Raw genomic sequence first — 17919 nt, forward strand, 5'->3', positions numbered from 1 at the left:
GGGAGGTGAGGGGGCTCAGGGCCTCTCTGCTCCCCAAGACCCACCAGCCACCTTGCCCAGACTGCATTGGTTTGGGGAGGTTTGGGGGCAGGGCCTGGACGCATGTCACCACCCAGTGAGCACTGAGTGGAAACTGTTCATAACAAATACACCTGTCTTCAGAGTTTCTCAGCAGGAGAGGGGCACCTGGATGGGGGTTCCTGCAGCCCGTGTGGAAGTTTGTGGAGAGCACCGTTTGGCACAAACTGCTCATGCTTTCACGGCATATGCTTCCTCCTTCCCAATTTCCCAAATGAGCCCGAGGGAGCCAGGCCGATCAGCCTCGGATGCAGACGAGATAGAGGTGATAGAACAGACACCTCCCTGGGCCAAAGTCCAAGATCCTGGGGACTCAGACCTTAGCTTTCAGACTCTTCAGGGGGATTTATTTTGCTGGAGACCCAGAAGAGCCCTCTTTCTGGTCTGTGGGAGTGTGTATTTGGGCTGGGGGGGGGGGTTCCAGGTCTGCCTTCCCCATGACAGATATGTGTAGACCTACAGGTGTGCCTGGGGCGGGGGGGGGGGGGGGGGGGGGTGTCAGCCTGGTCCCAGCCTTTTCCTGGGCCCAACTCTCACCTCTTGGTCCTACTGCAACTCAGCAAGTGTAAGTACACGCCCTTGAGACCGCCTCCTTTCCTGAACCTCCCACCGGGGTCTGGAGAAGTAGGATCCTCCAGAGGGGTCTCTGCAGATCTGTCCCTTCATCGCTTCTGGCTCCCAGCTCTGCGGCTGCCTTGGGGTGAGGGGTGAACCTCAGACCCAGCCCTGGAGCAACGGGAGGGGTCTCCCTGTCCGGTCCCCCTCCATCTTCAGCTAGGCCAAGCTGTAATTTGGACACTCTGTACCGCAGTTTACCCCAGTACTTAGCCAGGCTGGAGACGCGCCCTTATGGGAGCCGGGAGGGGGTGTGCCCGGTCTCCCCGCCACTGACCCGAGGTCGCGGCCGCTGGCCTGCAGGGGGAGCCCTCGGCCCTGCTATGAGGCCCCAGCCGACTTGGGAACGGAGGTGGGCGGGCCTGAGCTGTTTTGACCAATAGCCGCAGCGCCCATCCCGCATTGGCCCGAGCCAGTGGGGGTCGCGGCCCGCTGGGGCGGCCTCCTCTCCCCTACCCGCTAGGGGTCCCGGCCCACTGAGCTTCCGTCCCCCGTCCCCCGTTCTAGCTGGGGGCTGGGGTCCCGAATCAGGTTCCTCCCGCAGGGGGAGGGGCGTTCTGCAGCGCTCGAGGGTCGGCAAAGTCCCGGGGTCTGGCAGGCCCTTCCCGCGGCCGGGAAGCTCCTGCCGCTTCGGCCCCGGAGCAGCCTGGAGCCCCTTGGAAGTCCCGTCACGTCGTCTCCAGATTATGCATTAACCCGATTTCAGCCGCATTTCCTGGGGGAGGGAAACGGACCTGCCGGCGGGGGAGGGGCATCTGTAGGGGGCCGCAGCAGCAAAGAGAGCACCCCCAGCCACCCTCGGCCCTGGCCAGTCCCACTACCCACCTCCGCCCGATCCAACCCAGTCCCCTCCCTCCCCCAGCCTGGCCTCCACCCTCCCCCAACCCGGCCTCCACCCGGCGCCGCTGTCCCAGCGCTTTGTTCGCGGGGCAGGCGCGGGGCGTCGGGCGCCGGGCGGACCGGGGGCGGTGCAGGCGGTTGGGGGGGCGGTGCTGCTCCGGGTGCCGCCCTCGCCCCGCCTCCGCACCGCCCGCGCTCCCACCCTCGGCCTGAGAGCTGCGTCCCGTCCTGTCCAGTCCGGTCCCCGGCGCGGCCCGGTCTGTGCGCTCGCTCCAGCCGCCTTCTGCCGTCCGCCCGCGCCATGGCCAGCCTGCGGCTGTCCAGCCCGGCCCCGCTGCGGCCGCTGCTGCTGCTCCTGGTGGTGACTGCGCGCGCCCTGCACGGCGCCGACGGGACGTGCCCGGAGCGCGCGCTGGAGCGGCGGGAGGAGGAGGCGAATGTGGTGCTCACAGGCACCGTGGAGGAGATCCTCAACGTGGACCCGGTGCAGCACACGTACTCGTGCAAGGTGGGCCCCCGCCGGGACCCCCGGGGTCCTGAGACCCCCTTCGAACCCTCCTGGAACCCTGCGGGGGGTCTTTTTCCCCGCGATCACGGCCCCCAGTCCGGAAGCCCGGCCCTCGCGGTGCTGGCCGCCCCGCAGAGACCCCCCCGCCCCAGGCCGTGGGAACGAGCCCCAGACGCTCCGCAGCTCCCGCTCCCGCTCCCTTGGCGACCGCCGAGACCCCGGGTGGGGCGCCGGGTCCCGGAAAACTCGCGAGCGCCAGAGGGAAAGTTCCTGCGGTACCTCTGCAGTCCCACCTGGAGATGCTCAGGCCCAGGGGACCGAATCCCGTCGGCCTCTCCACCCCAAGCCCACTCCCTTGTTGGAAACAACTAGTCGCCCCCCAGGGAGAGTGTGTGCTTATCGCACCGGCTCCCCAGCAGCCAAAGAAAAGGAATAAGGGACGAAGGGAGGTGAGGGTTTCTGTCTGGGTAGGAAGTGGGGGTTCTGTCTGTGGTCAGTGCTATCGCCCCTCCCCAGAGGGCTTTACGAGGGCGAGAAGGGGTGGTCAGAAGAAAGGGGTTCACAGCTAATCTCCGACCGCGGGGATCCTGGGGGGGGGGGTACTGCAGTGTGCCTGGGAGTGGGGGCTGGAGCAGAAAAGTGGGCGGGGCGTTGCTGAGCCTCGAGTGCTCGCGGTGGGGGTGGTAGGCAGGGGCAGGTGCCCCATCCGCTCCTGGGAGACCTGCATTTGCCCTCGCCCGGGGCGAGGGAATGGGGGAGTTGCTGGGTGTCCTCCAGAGTGGGACTCGGAAGCCTCCTGGGGTAGGTATGATGGTTTTAAACCACTGTGCGGTCCTAGGGTGGGCTCAGGACACTCAGGCCCGTTCCCCACCCCCCCTTCTAGCTCATAAAACTATCTCCTCGACCAGAAATCGGATCATTCTTCTCCTTGGACATGGGGAGTGCGGCAGCTTCTTTCAGATAGGCCTGTGAGGGCTACAGCTGGGATCCCCCGCTGGGCCCCCTCCTCTCCACCTCGGGGCACTTTGCCAAGTCCCTGCAGGATTTTCCCGACTTCCTCCCTGCTGCTCCTGGGTGTGGCTGGGGTGGGGGGAGGCGATGAAAGCTGCCCAGCCCTCCCCCATGCTGGTTATCATCCTTCTGAGCCTAGTGTGTGTCTGGAGGTTGGAGGGAAAGGGCTGGACACTGCTCCACCCAGGCCACTGGAGGGTGGAGGGGTCTCTGCAGATGCGTCAGTCCTCAGGTTCCCAGACGCAGGAGGGAGGCAGGTGGACTGGCCACCATTGTCTTTCATCCCCCACTTCGGAAGCCCAAGCTTCCCAGAGCTCCTGCAGAGAGGGTGCTAGGCTCCACTCCCCAGGGACCTGTTCCCTAAGGGCAGCCTGCTGTTCAGCCTGCAGTTCCTGAGACCCTCCAAGCCCGCCTACCCTCCCCCCCCCCAGGCTGCAGGCATCCCAGGGCCCCGTGTGTCAGAGCAGGCGCCCTCAGGGCCCCAGGAGCAGAAGCAGAGGGTGCGGCTGCCTGGTGCTGCCCAAACTTGATTTTGTGTTCCCTAGGCAGCCTGGAAGGCTCACTGTAGGAGCCCGGCTGGAGGAGGGGGCTTTCACCTCCTGGGGGTGGGGAGTGTCTTCGCCCACCCACAGGGCTGCAAGGAACCTTGCCGGGTCAGAGCCCTGAGCTCAGAGCCTGTCACCCTGAAGTGCTACCACCCACGTTAGCTACTCTTGGCTCTACCCAGGGTGGGCAGTGGGGAGTGCGGCAAGGGAGGCAGGCAAGTCAGGCCAGGTGGGTCCTCCTGCCACATCCAGCCTGGGCTGACTTGGCCGTTATTGGAATCTGGTGGCTGGGGTCAGTTAGACCTGGGGGTGGGGAGCTGTTTCCTGGGGGAGGGGCGTGTCCACAGACCTTGGATCTGTGTCCTCATGCGTGACACTCATGGGCGGCGGCATCCATGCTGTGTGTGCTTCCCTGCACCCTCCTCCTGGGGGCTGACCAGACGTCTCCCTACCTCCCTGCCCAGGTCTACTCTGGATGTCTGGCCTGAGCAACAGAGGTAGGAAGGGAGCCAAAGGCCTGGGCGCCCAGGCTGGCGTTTGCCTCTGGCCTCTGCAGCCTCTCTCCCCAGTGGGAAGAGGATCACTGATACCATCCCCCACCCCTGATCTACCCCAGGTTCGGGTCTGGCGGTACTTGAAGGGCAAAGATGTGGTGACTCAGGAGAGCCTACTGGACGGCGGCAACAAGGTGGTGATTGGTGGCTTTGGAGACCCCCTCATCTGTGACAACCAGGTGTCCACTGGAGACACAAGGATCTTCTTTGTGAACCCTGCACCCCCGTACCTGTGGCCAGCCCACAAGAACGAGTTGATGCTCAACTCCAGCCTGATGCGCATCACCCTGCGGAACCTGGAGGAGGTGGAGCACTGTGTAGAAGGTGTGTGGGGCGGGGGAGACGGGGGTGGGGGCCGAGGCTGGAGCGCGCTGTGTCTCAAGGGCGGGGCCGTCTGACCTCCTCAGTGCCCTGGCTTCCTGTCTGTCTCTGCCATGTCAAGGTCAGCTCCAATCTCTGACATCAGCAGTGCCCCCAAGCCCCCATGGCACCACCATCTTTTGTCCTAGAGCCAAGCAAGTCCCTAGCCCTGCAAAGGGGCACACCTCCTCTCACCCTTCCCTCCCCTCCCTCTCCCCAGCTCTGCATCTCCTGGAGGGTCCATTTCTAGGGGGAAGGCTGGGACCAGGTGAATGAACACCAGGTGTTCAAGTTCCTGCAGAGGCCCAAACATCTGTCTAGACGGGGCCCAGATGTTGAGCAACCGCCTGTGGGTGGGGCATATGGATGGGGGGCTGCCCCTTTGTGCTGTGCGTTCTGAGGCCTGTCACTTCTGGAAAGGGGCAGCTCTGTGGGGTGGGGGGTTTGAAAGAGGTGAAGGACTTTTGTCTGCTGTCTCCACATGCCACCCCCCCCACAGCCTCTGGGAGGTGAGCAGGAATCAACAGGACCAGGGCGCCCCGCTCCCCACCCTCCCCATTGCCCCAGGACAGTCCCGTGTAAGGGCTGAGATCCTTGGCTGACAAATGTGTCAGGGAGAGTGTAGAACTGCCCGTTGTCCCCACATCCTGTCTGTCTCCTCAGGGCTGCCTGGGAAGGGATGTGTGGGGGGTGGCGTGGGAGAATGCTTCCTCCCAGGGGGGCTGGAGGGGTCTCTGACTTCCTGTCTTAGGAAGGTGACCCTGTCCCTCAGGTTTGCTCTCCTGGACAGTAGAGAAATCCCACTTTCCATCTAACTTGGTGCTGTGGTGCTGGCCTGGCTTTTGTGGGGTCCTGGTTGGTGGACTCTTCTGGCCTCAGGGGACTGCAGGGGGAGGGGTGGGCCCAAGTGGCGTGGGAGCCGCACGGTGTCTGCCCAGCCTGTGCTCAGCTGCCTCAGGGTCCCAGGCTGCAGCATCACAGAGAAGCCAGCCAGCGAGGCTATATGTCCCTGGTCCCTTGCCAGCACTGGCTCGGCCGAGGGATCCCAGCCTGGCCGTCCCACCAGGCCAGGATCTGAGGCCTTGGCCCCACTCTGGAAGCTTCTGGTCTAGGGAAAAGATGGGAGAGAGATGTGCAGGTGGGCCACTGGGTGATTGTGACGCCCCGTTTGGGGGTGCGTGGGAGCTAAGGAGAGGCTGGAGCCAAGGGGTCAGGGCGGGCAGTCCCCTGTCCATGATGGGGGATGGAGCGGGCAGACCCCTGAGTGGACTACCGGATGGGCCCCGCCCGAGGGTCCATGACTCAGTAACTGCGGTTCAGAGCTGAGGTTCCGTCAGGTCAGAGCTCCCGTGGCACGAGGCCCATTGTGGGCAGAACAAGACTGGCCACACGAGCAGAGTCTGTGGCTATGGCCACCCCAGGCTAGGAGAAGGGACAGCCAGACAGGACGGTCCACAGGGAGAGCCCCCCATCTAGGACTGGGGCAGACTTGACCTACTTGTGACTGTGCTGCCTGCCTTGGTGGCCAATCCTTGGGGGCCAGTCTAGGACCCAAGCTCCAGCTGCAGGTGAGTGCCGGGACCCATAGGCCCATGCGCAGCAATGGAGTGAGTGCCCAGCAGGGGCCGAGGCCACTGAGCTCTCCTGAGGTCAGCCCACCAGGGAGGAGGGTCTCGGGGAAAGGAGTTCATGGAGAGGAAGGGAGAGGACATGGCCTGGAGCCTTACGGGTGGAGGGGCCCAGAATGAGGATCTTGGGCCCCACTGGAAGGCTTTGAGCTGGGCCGCATGGATCTCTGCTTTGGAGGCAGGTCAGGGTGCTGAGGGGTTGGGCTGGGTTCCTGGACTGAGTTGAGATACATCACTGGGGCCTGCGGTGAGAGTGGGGTGCCCCAAAGCCTGAGGGACAAGGTCCCTTGCAGCTAGGGCCAGGTTCTTGGAGGAACAGCCTTGGGCCCACGTCCCTCAGGCTAGCTGGGTGGGAGGAGGGGCCACCTCTGGTTCTGTAGGAGATGAGGGCCTCAGACCCCAGCCCGGGCTCTTCAGGACCCTGGCCTCGCCCTGGTGAGGAGGACAGGGCCTGGGGTCAGTTGACCCTTCTTCCCCATCTGACTCTGTTGTTCCCAGGGGCTCCAAAGGGCCCAGTGTGAAGCCTGGCAGCCACTAATCTGTGGTGGTCACCCCAAGACATGATATCAGGTCTCACCTTGTCCCTAGCACACCTCACCCCCTACAAGGCCCAAAGCAGCCAGGGGGGCACCATGTCCTCTGAGGCCCACCTCCTGGGGTGCACCCTCTCCTCATCCCAGTCGGGGTCTGAAGGGGCGGTTACTGCTGTCGGCAGACCTGGTCCCCAGCCCTGCTAGGGCCTACCTCCCTCGGTTTCTCCCCAGGACCTGCAGGGTCTTCCTGGCTCTGCTGGCCAGGGCCCTTCCCCAGCCTCCAGCCCCTAGACACGCCCCTCCCCTAGCCCTGACCTGGGGAGCCACATTCCTGGCATAGCTGAAGACAGGTATGTGTCCCTCCTTCTGCGCCACCTTTGGGTGAGGGAGGCCTGCTGCCCTTCCAGAAGGAGACAGCCCCTCTTTGTCATGGATGTGGCCTGGCCGCCTACACTCTCTGAGCCTGCCCAGGCTGCCGGCCAGTAGGCATCTTGTCCAGCTCTCAGCCACCTTGTCCTGGTCTGGACACGGCCCCCTCACTGCCCACACACTCCCTACTCCACCGCATGGAGGCGAGTCCTGGGCCTCCCCTGCATCACCCAGGAGGACACAGGCCTGCCGAGGTGGGCCGGGCAGCCTGGGGCCCTCCCCTCCTGGTAGGAGCCAGAGCAGAGAAAGGAAGTGTTGTTTGCCCCCGCCAGGCCTGGCACAGGGACAGGGTCGGAGTGAGTCTGGCGCTGGCCCAGCCCAGCCCTGCCCAACCCTGAAGCCTGGGTCCTGTCTGGCTAGCCGATGTCAGCTCCCCCGCTGGGCCTGCGGTCCAGGGCCTCCAGGAGGACCTTGCTCGGGCTCAGGCTGCAGGGATGTGGGCCCTGCGGGGGGTTGAGCAGGCCCTCCACCCTGCAGAGGCAGGGAGATGCCCAGGGGAGTTTTCTGGGCTGCCTCCCCCGGGGCTGGGCATTTAGCCTCGGTGCCCTCAGGATTCTGTGGCCTCTCCCACCCCCTCCACATTCCTCCCTGCTGACGTGGGAGGTGGCTTCTTCCTGTTCACGCTTCCCTCTCCTGCCCTGTCTGGACTGTAGGTTCTCACCCTGCCCCCCTGCAGACCCCACCCAGCCCTCTGCCTGGCCCCTCCCCCAGACCGGGCCTAGAGGAGGCAGGTCCAGGCCGGTGACTGGCCGCCAGCCCGCCCGCCTCGTTCCTGCCCTAGGGCTGCTGGGGGTGGCGTCTGCCCAGGTAGGGCATGCTCTCCCACCTGAGGTGCCTGGTAGGAAGTCAGTGCGCAGGACGGGGCTTGTGCGGGCTTGGACTCTACCTGCGTTCGTGCACAGGCCACCACGTGTGTTCTCGGGCTCACGGGCAGCAGGGGTTGCGATCTCGTGGCTTCCCTTCCGGCTGAGCTGGTGGAAACAGCGTGTGGCTTTTTCCATACCCCATCCCACCCCCTCTCTCTCCACCCAGAAGGGAGCCCAGCCTCCATTATCCCATAGACTGGAAATGGGAAAAACATTGGTTTTTAAACCGCCCACCCCTCTCCCTCCATCTGTAGCTCAGGGTGCTGGACAGAGCGTTCAGGTGGGGCCTACCTGTGCCCTCGCCCCCTCTGTGGGTGCCGGGACCACACTGCACAGGTGAGGAAGTCACAGATCACCTGGCCAGGCTAGCTGTCCTAGGTTGGGCTACAGGTCCCGCCCCCTGACTGGGCAGGGGCAGGAAGTGCAGGGACTGCCCCAGGGAGGGTTCTGGGAGTGGCGGAGACCGGGTAGTGGGTCTAGACAGAGTCATCCCACCACCCCACACAGTCAGCCATCACTGTGTCTGCTTGGTTTCCTTCCTGCAGGATCAGGCCCCCTGTCCCCGCAGGGGGTGCAAACAGCTGCAGAAACAATCTCTATGCTGCCCAGCCTTTGCCACCACCTGTGGGGCCCAGGCCAGCTGCTGCCCCCGCCCCCTGCCAAGTTCAGCCCTTGCCCCAGGCCTGGGTGGAGGGGGATGGACTTCCTTTCACCCAGGCCTCCTGGCCCTGGCACCCCCACCCCATTGGGATAGAGGAACCCTGGCTCCCCACACCCACACAAGCCACTGGGGGCAGGGCTGCAGACGCAGTGGCACCTGGCACCCCAGAGCCCTAGGAGGTGCCTGCCTCTCGCGCCCAGACATGAGACAGCACCCCAGTGACAATTACGGATGACGGTGACACCGCTCAGCTGGGAAGGGGGCTATGCCCCCCTGCGGGTCTACACTGGGACCCAAAAGGGGTCATGTTGGAGCCCAGGCTGTGGCTGGGCTCTTGGCCTGTGGTGGGGGTGGGGCGGGGAGCTCCCCTCCAGGGGCCTCTCCCCCCTCCAGCAGATCCTGAGAACTTCCTCTGAGGAAGGCCCCCTGCCAGGGGCTGCTGACAGCTGGACCTGGGAAAGGGAAGAGGCCCCTCCTGGCCAGGCCCCCCACTGCCCACCATGGAGAGAGGCTGGGAGAGGGAGCTCTGTCTGGTCCAGCTGTGTGGCCCACACGTGTGGGTCTGTTTGCGTGCACACGCACCCTCAGCCCCGAATGCTGATCTGTGCATAGGAGACTTCTGGTTGGAGCCCCAGCAGGTGGCCTGTGACGCTGCCACACTGTCTCCCAGAGCTCCGTCAAGGGCCAGGACCCTGCCGGTGCCTGACAGCACGCTGGTGAGGGGTGGCCTGTGCGTGTGTGCCAGGGCCTTGGGGACAGAGCTCCAGCCTGTCCTCTGTGGGTCCCAGCCCAGCCTCTGCTGGCTGCAGGTGGTCCCGTCTCCTGCCTGCTGCCCCCATGTCCAGTCGTGCCCCGGGCCTGGCACAGGGCTGGAGACCAGGGGCTGTGGTTGAGCACCTGAGAGAGCCCTGGTGGCCACTTGGGTTCACAGTCCCGCTGTGTGCCTGCTGGACCCTGAGTCTGACCCAGGGCTCTGGGGGAGTCTGTCGCTGGACTGAGTGGGTATGAGCTGTTCCAGCTGCTCCCCCAGCAGCCCTCTTTAGTCGCCCCGCGCTGGCCCCTGGTGTGGCTGTGGTAGCACCTGCCCCTCTGCCCACAGGTTGGAGGCCCCAGTGCATACCTGGATCCGAATGTGGCCCTCCCTGACCCCTGTGGGGAGGGGATGTGCTCCCACTCCTCTACCTGAAGGGGCAGGGGTGAGGCTCAGCATTTGTTCATTAATTCATTCATTGATTCCTTCCTCATCCACACCCCCATCCACCACCCTCAGCAGATCCTCCAAAGGCCACTGGGAGGGGCTGCTGCTGCCACCTGCCAGCTGCACTGGCCCCTGCTGCTTTCTGGGTTCCTTCCAAGGAGGCCAGGTGTGTGCTGTGCCTGCAGATGTGAAGGCACAGGGTGCAGGACCTTCTGGGCAGAAAGATCACAGGAATGAGGTGGGTGGTCCTGTGGCTTCGGTGACAGGTGAAGGGTGGGAGAGAGCTGCTGTGCGCACAGTGCAGGGGGAGGGCTGGGGACCCACGGCCCGCCACCGTCACCCCTCGATGGGAGCCGAGCCAGTTCCCCCTCTGAGCTGCGGCTCTCTGCCTGACAGGTGGCACCCGGTCCTACTAGAGCTCTCCCATCTGCTCCATGGCAGTCACCAGAGTCTCCCTGTCCTGTGTCTGTCTGTCTTTTTCTCTCTCCAGCTCTCTCCTCTCTGGGTCTCTGTCTTTCTGCCTATTTATTCCCTGTGTCCATCTGCCATGCCTCTTCACCCTAACACCCAGCCGGCTGCTGCCTCGAGGAAGCCCTCCCCACCCCTCAGGCCTGGTCATCGGGCTGCGAGTCCCCCATTGCCTCTTGAGGTGCCCAGCTCAGCCTAGCTGGGTCCTCGGCAGGAACACAGGGCCTCCCGACTCACCACTGACTCACTGACCACACCTGGGCACCTCCCGGGCTGCCCTGTCTTTCTCTTTCCTCCTGGAGATGTGCAGGACCTAGAGGGCTCGGGGCTGTCCTAGAGAGGAGGGACAGAGTCAGGGATCAGCCCCACCTCATCCCTACCTTTTCTCCAGGTGCCTACTCTCCCCCTCCTCTGTTCTGAAGGTGCCCCCTTGTGGCTGTGACCCGGGTCTTGGCTAGCATCCAGGCTCCCTCCGCCTGGGCTTCCCTGGCTGGAGAACTTGCCCAAGAGCTCTTTGCTTTCACCCTGGGTCCTTGCCACACTGGCTCTGCCTGGCCTCCTGAAGCCTCCTGTTGTCACCTGGGCCTTTGTAGTTGTCTGTCTGAGGGCTCTTCCTCCAGACCTGTGCCAACCCCCGCCCCCACCATTCAGGTCTCTTCAGATAGCACCCTGCAGACCCTCCCATCTGGTGTGCCCCCTGCCACAGGCAACCTCCTGAGTGCAGAAAGCTTATCTGACTCCGGACACACCTCTGGCACTCAGCCCTTCAGGGGCGGGGCTCAGAGGGCTGGGTGGGGAGGGAGGAAGGGAGGGAGGTGCCCTGGGCAAAGATGAGGCAGGAGCTCCAATGAGCGAGGACTGCAGTGAGGGAGGGGTGCCCAGGCTGCTGGTTCAGCAGCTGCCTTCGGAGCCCCCAGCCTTAGGAGCTAGGAGCCCTGAGTAGCCCCTTCCCGAAATTCATCCCACCGCCCTACGGTTGGGGCTTACTGTGGCAGGGGCAGGAGTGTCAGTCAAAGGGGGCGTCTCCTGGCCTCACCTGAGGCTGTGATCTGGGGCCTGGGCCGGATGCCATCTCCTTCCCAGAGGCTGGCCTGGGTCCAGCAGCGACGTCCTGCTGTGAGACACCAATTGTCTGCTGAGGCTGGGGGAGGGGACTGCTGCACCCGAGACTGGACACTGGGAGGGGGCTGCCCTGCTCCTCCTGTTCCCCTCCCACACCTGTGACTGGTTCTCGCTCTTTCAGAGGTGCGTGCGCTGGGGCGGTGCGCAGGCTGTCCGCAGGGCCGCTCTGCCCCGCCCCCACCCCATCCTTTAGGAAGGGGCTGGGGCCCCAGCCCCTCTGGATGGAGCCAGGGGTCATCTGCATGAGAAAGGGGCCAGCAGGTGGCCAGTGGGCCGGACTCCCAACCGGCGGCCCCCACGTTCCTTCCTGGGGCTGGAGAACTGGAGGTGCCTGAGCAGAGGCTGCGTGAGCACAGGGCACATGGGTTGTGCGGAGGAGGAGAGAGCTGTGACGCATGAAGGCGAATGTGTGTCTCAGTGACGCTGCTGTGCACGTGTGCCAGTGACACCTGTGCCCGTGCTGTGTTGCCGTGTGTGAGCCCAGAGAGTGGGGGCTGACTCCCAGCTCAGGGGGCCCTCCCTTCCCTCCTGGGGCACGAGCCTGCCTGGGCTGCTCAGGGCTGAATGATTTTGAGTCCGAAGATCCCAAAATAGCTCGGGTAGCCTGCGTTCCCCTCCCCCAGCTGGGTCTGGGGCCTCAATGGCCCTTTGTCTCTGAAGGCTGCCAGCCCCTGTGGGGGGCTTGGACTGGGGCTGGGAGGAACCAGGCTGGCTGCCGGTTCCCTTTCCCCCAGGCCAGGCCTGTAGGCCTTGGGCCCCACCCCTGGGTTGGCCGCCTGGCCAGCCCTTGGGGGGCAGGTCCCAGGGGCTCTGCCGGGAAGGGGGCCTCCCCTGCTAGCCCCACCCTAGGCTCCCACTGATCCCCAGGCCTACCACTCCCACACCCTGGCCCCTTCGCCTCCCTTTCCATGGAGCTCCCTGATGTCCCCAGATGCAGACAGGGTTCCTGTGTGTGTGTGCGTGCCCGATGGGCTCTGGGCACCACCTGCGGTTTGACCCTGGTGCTGTCTGAGGGGTCCCCTCTGAGCCCAGGGTGTGGACCCAGCCCTGGGGGCTGCAGCCAGAAGTAGATGGGAGAGCGTGTGGCCGCCTGGGCTCTGGGCCAAGCTGGGCCCTGAGTTGAAGGGTCAGACCCTGCCCTGGGTGCTCCCAGTCCAGGGTGGTGCCCGGGGAGCCACCGGCACTATCAGTGACATGCGGGCCATGCCCAGGTCCCCAGTGGTGAGCAGGGGTAAGAGGCCCCAAGGAGAGTGAGGTGGCCAAGGGTCGGGCCTCCGGGAGGCCTGACAGATTGTGGCTCTGGGCCCCTCCGTGTGGGGTGTGGGCACCGCTTTGTGTATTGGCTTTTCCTGCAAGGCTTTATTAGAACCTCAGGTTCCAGGGCTCTGAGAGACCCAAGGACCTCTGCTGTGTGTGATGGGGAACCCTGACAGGGCTGACCCCGTGTGGGATGTGGCACTAGTGTGCCTGCCAAGGGATGGAAAGGAGTCAAGCGAAATGGGCCCAGCAGACTGGGCGCTGGCTGGCAGGGGGTTGCCCGGCCCAGGAAGGCTGGGGACGTGTGTGGAGGAGCCCACCTGACCAGGAGGTAGTGACCAGGGCGGGACTCCAGGGCCCATTCTTGAGGCAGCTGGACACCTGGGAGGGTAGAACAACTTGGGGGGTCCAGCCGGAGGTACAGAGATGGCCATTGGTGCCCTGTGGTGCGGTGGTTACAGACAGCAGAGAGTGGGGGTGATGCCAGGAGCGGTCTGTTCCTGGGGCCAGGGCAGAGGTCCCCAAGTCTGGGCGGCGGGGCCTCCAGGGAGCTGGGTGTGGTCAGTGCTCCCTCCCAAGATGGACTGAGATGGGGTCAGAGAGTGACCTGGGTGGCACTGGTGGCCACGGCAACAACAGTGTGGCTGAAAGGAGTCCTGCAGACAGCAAATGCAGATGCCCCGCCCACGGCCTGCGTGCAGTGTCTGTGAGCAGGTGACGGTGGCTCTGAGTGTGACAGGGTGGCTGTGACTGAACGTGTGTGTGTGGGGGGGGTCAGGATGCAGTTAAGTCTTTTGGACTGGGGTGGTCGGTAGCCATTGAAGGGAACCCACCCAGAGGGATACCGGGATGGGGTGGGGTGTGGCCTGACCCCAGGAATAAGAGGGACCCTTCCACTCTGTTGATGTAAGAAACTTCCAGACTTGTAGGGAGTTTTTATGAGTTTATTTGAGCCAAACTGACAACAATTGCTGGGAGGCGAAAGTCTCAGGGGATTGAGAACTCGCTCCAGAGAAAGGCATCTTTGCAGCTCGCTTTGTGCATCAGAAACAAGCTGGAGGAGCAGACGGAGGACGGGTCACTGGAAATGCAAGGCGGCCGATTGAGGGGGAGCAGAGAGCAGAGCGGGAAACCCCTGGGATTGGATAGAGAGGGGGGAGAGCCGCCGGCCTCTGTGGCCTTGCGCCAGGTGTGTCTTCTGCGATCTGGAAAGGACATTACTCTGACATTTCAAAGGTCTCTTGTCACCTTAGATGCAAAGAGGCCACAGACAGGCTCCCTTCCTGTTCAGTGCTGACCTTTGTCAAGGAAGCTGCAGGCCTAGGATGTGACAGCCTCCACAAGTGGAGTTAGGAATTCTCATTCCCGCCTCCTGCGGGGTTACCGTAGGCGGCAGGCCTCCCAGCAGGCTTCCCCATGAGATCGGCAGGTTTAGGGGTTTAGTTTGTGGCCCCATTTTTTCTTCCGCCTACAGCTTCCTCTTGTCACCAGAAAGGGCTGGCAGACTCTAGGAGGAGCAGGTGGTCTTTGGGGACACGGGACTATAACCAGGTCCAGGACTCAAGGGGCCAGCTTCAGTGGGCGTGGCCGCCGGTGCTCAGGGGCCGTCCTGAAACTTTGCGAAGTGGAGGAATGGGCGTGAGAGGGAGTGAACTTGGCCACGGAAAGGGTCGCCTTTGAGGTCCTGGCTGGGGGAGGGTGAGCTGGGACTGGTGTGGACGTCCCGCCTCTTAAGCAGGCAGGGAGCTGAGGACCTGACATCCGGGCAGGGGCTGGAAAAGGGCATTCTCAAGGGGCGGATGTGGAGACCCGACTACAGCCCCGCCATGACGTCATGGTGCCGAAGTTCTCTGAGCAGCCTCTGAGGGGCGCCCCAAGCTCGCGGGGACACTGCGGACAGGCACTCGTTTTCGTGTTCCTTCAGCTCGGGGAAGGCGTGGGGGGGGGGGCGCGCGGCTAGTTTGAAGCGTTGCTGTGGGTTCCTCGGAGAGGTGGGCGCACTGAGCCACTTTCACCCTCCGTGTTGGACTCCGCGTGCTTTCCTCTACCTCTGTACCTGCGGACCTCCCCCTCCCCCACCGCGCTGCAGGGTGGGCGCGCACAGTGATGCGCAGGCAGCAGCCTGGAACGGGGTCCCCCTCCGGGACCGGGACGCAGACCTCAGACTGTGCGTCCAGCCTAGTCCAGCCTAGCCGGGTGGGAGCAGGAGGGGACCCGCCCCTGACCCCGCCCCACTGTCTCCCCCTCACCCATCCTGCACCCCAGCACCTGCCTCCTCCTCTCTACTCAGCTGCCCCTGCTCCCACCTCTGCCTTGGCCCTGCCCGGGCCCCACCCCGGCCCCCTTTCCAGCCCCAGCACCACGCCACCTCCTCTGCCTCCTGCCCCCAGCCCCGCTGCTGCCACGCCTGCCCCCGAGATCCCCTTTGTGCTACCGCCTTCAGTAGCCCCATCCTCATCCTCCCTATCTCTTTGCACTGCAAACCGCGACTCCCGCCGCACTGGGGTCCCTGGAGGCGGCTTCCTTTGTCTCAGCTCTCCGCCCTCCCTCAGCGGCTGTCCTCGCCCCTCACTGCCTCACCAGAAACGCTGCGCCGGGAGCTGGGCGTCCGGAGGTGGGAGCCAGGCTCAGCCCTGAGCAGCAGCTCTTTATTCTCGGCCTTGCTGACGTGTGGTCTCCTCCCGCTCGCTGCCATAGCTGCCCCGCCTCTGCCGGGCCTGGAGCTGCGGAGGGTCCCATCTGCATCCTGCCCTGCTCGCCTCCCCACCAGGGGCACCTCGCCACGGAGGGGCTGCCCGCTGTCAGCCCACTCCAACCGGACCGGCCTCTCCAGGGTGGCCAGCCAGCCCAGGACTGGGGCTTCAGGGGCTTTGGGACCCCAAGGACTCCAGGAAGACCGCTGTCAGAGCTGCTGGTGACTTCGGCCTGCCCGGACAGGTTGTGGACAGTAGGGGTGGCGCTGGCTCCCCATTCCTCCTGCGCCTCGCTCAGAGCCCAGATTTAGGATTTCTGCTCCCGGAGAATTCTCACACCTCCCATCATGAGCCTCCACGGAGGGGTGGAGGGGTCCTGGCACCCCCGACTGTGAGTGAAGCTGAACTCTAAGAACACAGCCGCTGCCAGCTGTCGCGGGGAGTCCAGAATGGGGGAACTGGCCCCGAGGCGGCCCGAGGGCACCCTGTGAGGACCTCCGCGCCCTGAGAGTGGAGGCCATGCCCCCGCTGCCGCTGGAGCGGGACCCCCGCCAGCAGCGCGGGGTCTCCCTGCTGGTGCGCTATTTCATGGTCCCCTGCAACGCGTGCCTGCTCCTGCTGGCCACGGCCACGCTCGGCTTCGCGGTGCTGCTCTTCCTCAACAACTGTACGTGGCTGCGGGTGTGGCCACCCTGGGCCCAGCCCCAGTAACCCCGCCTCTGCCTGCTGAGCTCCCCGGCTTCGGCCCAGGACCGGGGGGACAGGCAGGGTCACAGAGAGGCGGGCCTCCTGCACCTTCTGAGGACAGGATGGGCCTTTCTGTGGATTCCTGGGCTCTCAGGGCTGGCCATCACCCTGAGCCGCAGAAACAACCTTCTTTGGGAGCTGAGGAGGAAGGGGCAGCTGGCTTTGGCCAGGCCTGGGCTGGGCTCACCTAGGGAGCAGGTGGCTGCCCACAGGCCTGCAGCTGGGCCCCATGTGACCAGAGTCAGGCTGACTGTACAATGGGAGGGCCAGAGACAAGCCAGGGCCTCTGCCTTTGTCCACCCCCAGGCCTTGGGGCTCAGGGTGGGGCCGGCGCGACCCCTCCCGCCTGGGCAGAGGGACAGCTGTGGAAGGGCCTAACTCGGAGATCTGTTTCTTCCCAGACAAACCTGGGACCCACTTCACACCAGTGCCCCTGACACCTCCGGACGGTGAGTGGAAGCATCGGTTGGTGACAGGTTGAGCTTGGGATCTGTTCCTGGAGGGGCAGTGGTACTTTTAGGGGTCAGAGGCTATTCTTGGGGTTTGTCTGGGGCAGGAAGGAGGCCGGGTGGGCGGTCTGGAGTCCCTGGGCCTGGCGGCATCTTGGTGCTGGCCGTTATACACAGCGTGACTCTGACACCTCGAGGAGTGAGTCCAGAGCCCAAGCCTGTGAGACGGGCTGATGAGTGCAGGGGGTGGGGGGCTGGGCTGGGCTGGGGCCTCAGCAGGACCAAGCCAGCTGTCTGAGGGGGCATTGTAGGGCCTGTCCCCAGGACTGAGCAGGCTGGGGGCCTGCAGGCGTGAGGGGAAGGAGGAAGCTGTTAGGCAGGGGGCGCCTGGGGTACATTTGCAGGAAGGGGGGCTCCCAGGTTGCCCAGGTTCACGGAAGTCACATACAGGGGCCGGCCATCTGTATGTGGGAGGAGGCAGGTCTGGGTTGGGCTGGGGCGGGGGCAGAGGCCCAGGACTGTGCCCTAGAGACTGGGCTGGAGGCCGAGGGCCACCAGGGTTCAAAGACAGGGCTGGGTGGGTGGACACCCTCCCCTCTCCTTGCGTCCTCAACTCCTGAAGCCGGGAGGGCTGGAGTGTCTCCTGCCCTTGCACACCGGCCCCACACCTGCACCGCGATCCCATTGCACACTGGGGGACAGCCACACCCCACGGCCATCGTCATCCCTCCCAGGTACATATGCCACACATTCATGACCACAGGCAGGGCTCGGGGTGCCCACTCCGTCCCCAAACCGCCCGAGACCTGGAGGGGAGTGCAGTGCACCTGCTGTGATGGGTGTCGAGGGGAGGCCACTGGCGCCTCCAGCATCGCACAGTGGAGGGTCTGCAGTGGCCGGAGTGGCCGGAGAGGCTCCTGCAGGAGGCTGGGCTGGGCAGGCTCACAGGGCCTGGAGGGGACCTGCCCGGCACACAGACCATGGTGTGTGTTTGCTCCCCAGCACCACGGTGGGCTGTGCCTGCAGGCGGGAGGGCACATGTGCGGGGTCACACCTGTGGTCTCTGTGCTTGTGTGTCTTTTACGTCCAGTCGAGAAACCAGCCCTGAGACTTCGAGATTCCCTAGTCCCTGGGGCTGTAGGTGGGTAAATGCGTGGTCACGGAGCTGGCATCATGGGGATGCACGGGAGCAACCCTCGCCTGGCTGAGTATGGCCTGGGGAGGGGAGCTATTTCAGCCTGGACAGGGGACGAGTCCATTATGCCCCAAACCTCAGCTTTGCTGGAATCGAACCACCGAATGCCACGGCTGTCCCGGGAGCCAGGAGAGGAGACTGCCCCTCAGGAGCTGTCACTCT

General features: G+C 64.6%; 1 protein-coding gene across 5 annotated transcripts in view; it reads left to right on the plus strand.

The window, feature by feature from the left end:
* Positions 1 to 1738: 1738 nt before the first annotated feature.
* The window catches only part of AGRN (agrin), a 32145-nt gene continuing 15964 nt past the window's right edge, over positions 1739 to 17919 (plus strand). For 2 of the 5 annotated variants that reach the window (XM_045190402.2, XM_024554872.3), the window contains exons 1-3: positions 1740 to 2041; positions 4214 to 4475; positions 16515 to 16562. In XM_045190402.2, coding sequence (XP_045046337.2) covers positions 1835 to 2041; positions 4214 to 4475; positions 16515 to 16562 — 517 coding nt within the window. In that variant the 5' untranslated portion in view covers positions 1740 to 1834. Of the gene's footprint in view, positions 2042 to 4213; positions 4476 to 15327; positions 16034 to 16514; positions 16563 to 17919 lie in introns of those variants that run through there. The other 3 variants (XM_053920073.1, XM_053920075.2, XM_053920076.2) reach the window with 3 other exon arrangements.

Source organism: Desmodus rotundus, chromosome 3 (assembly GCF_022682495.2).
Source record: "Desmodus rotundus isolate HL8 chromosome 3, HLdesRot8A.1, whole genome shotgun sequence".
NCBI lineage: Eukaryota > Metazoa > Chordata > Mammalia > Chiroptera > Phyllostomidae > Desmodus > Desmodus rotundus.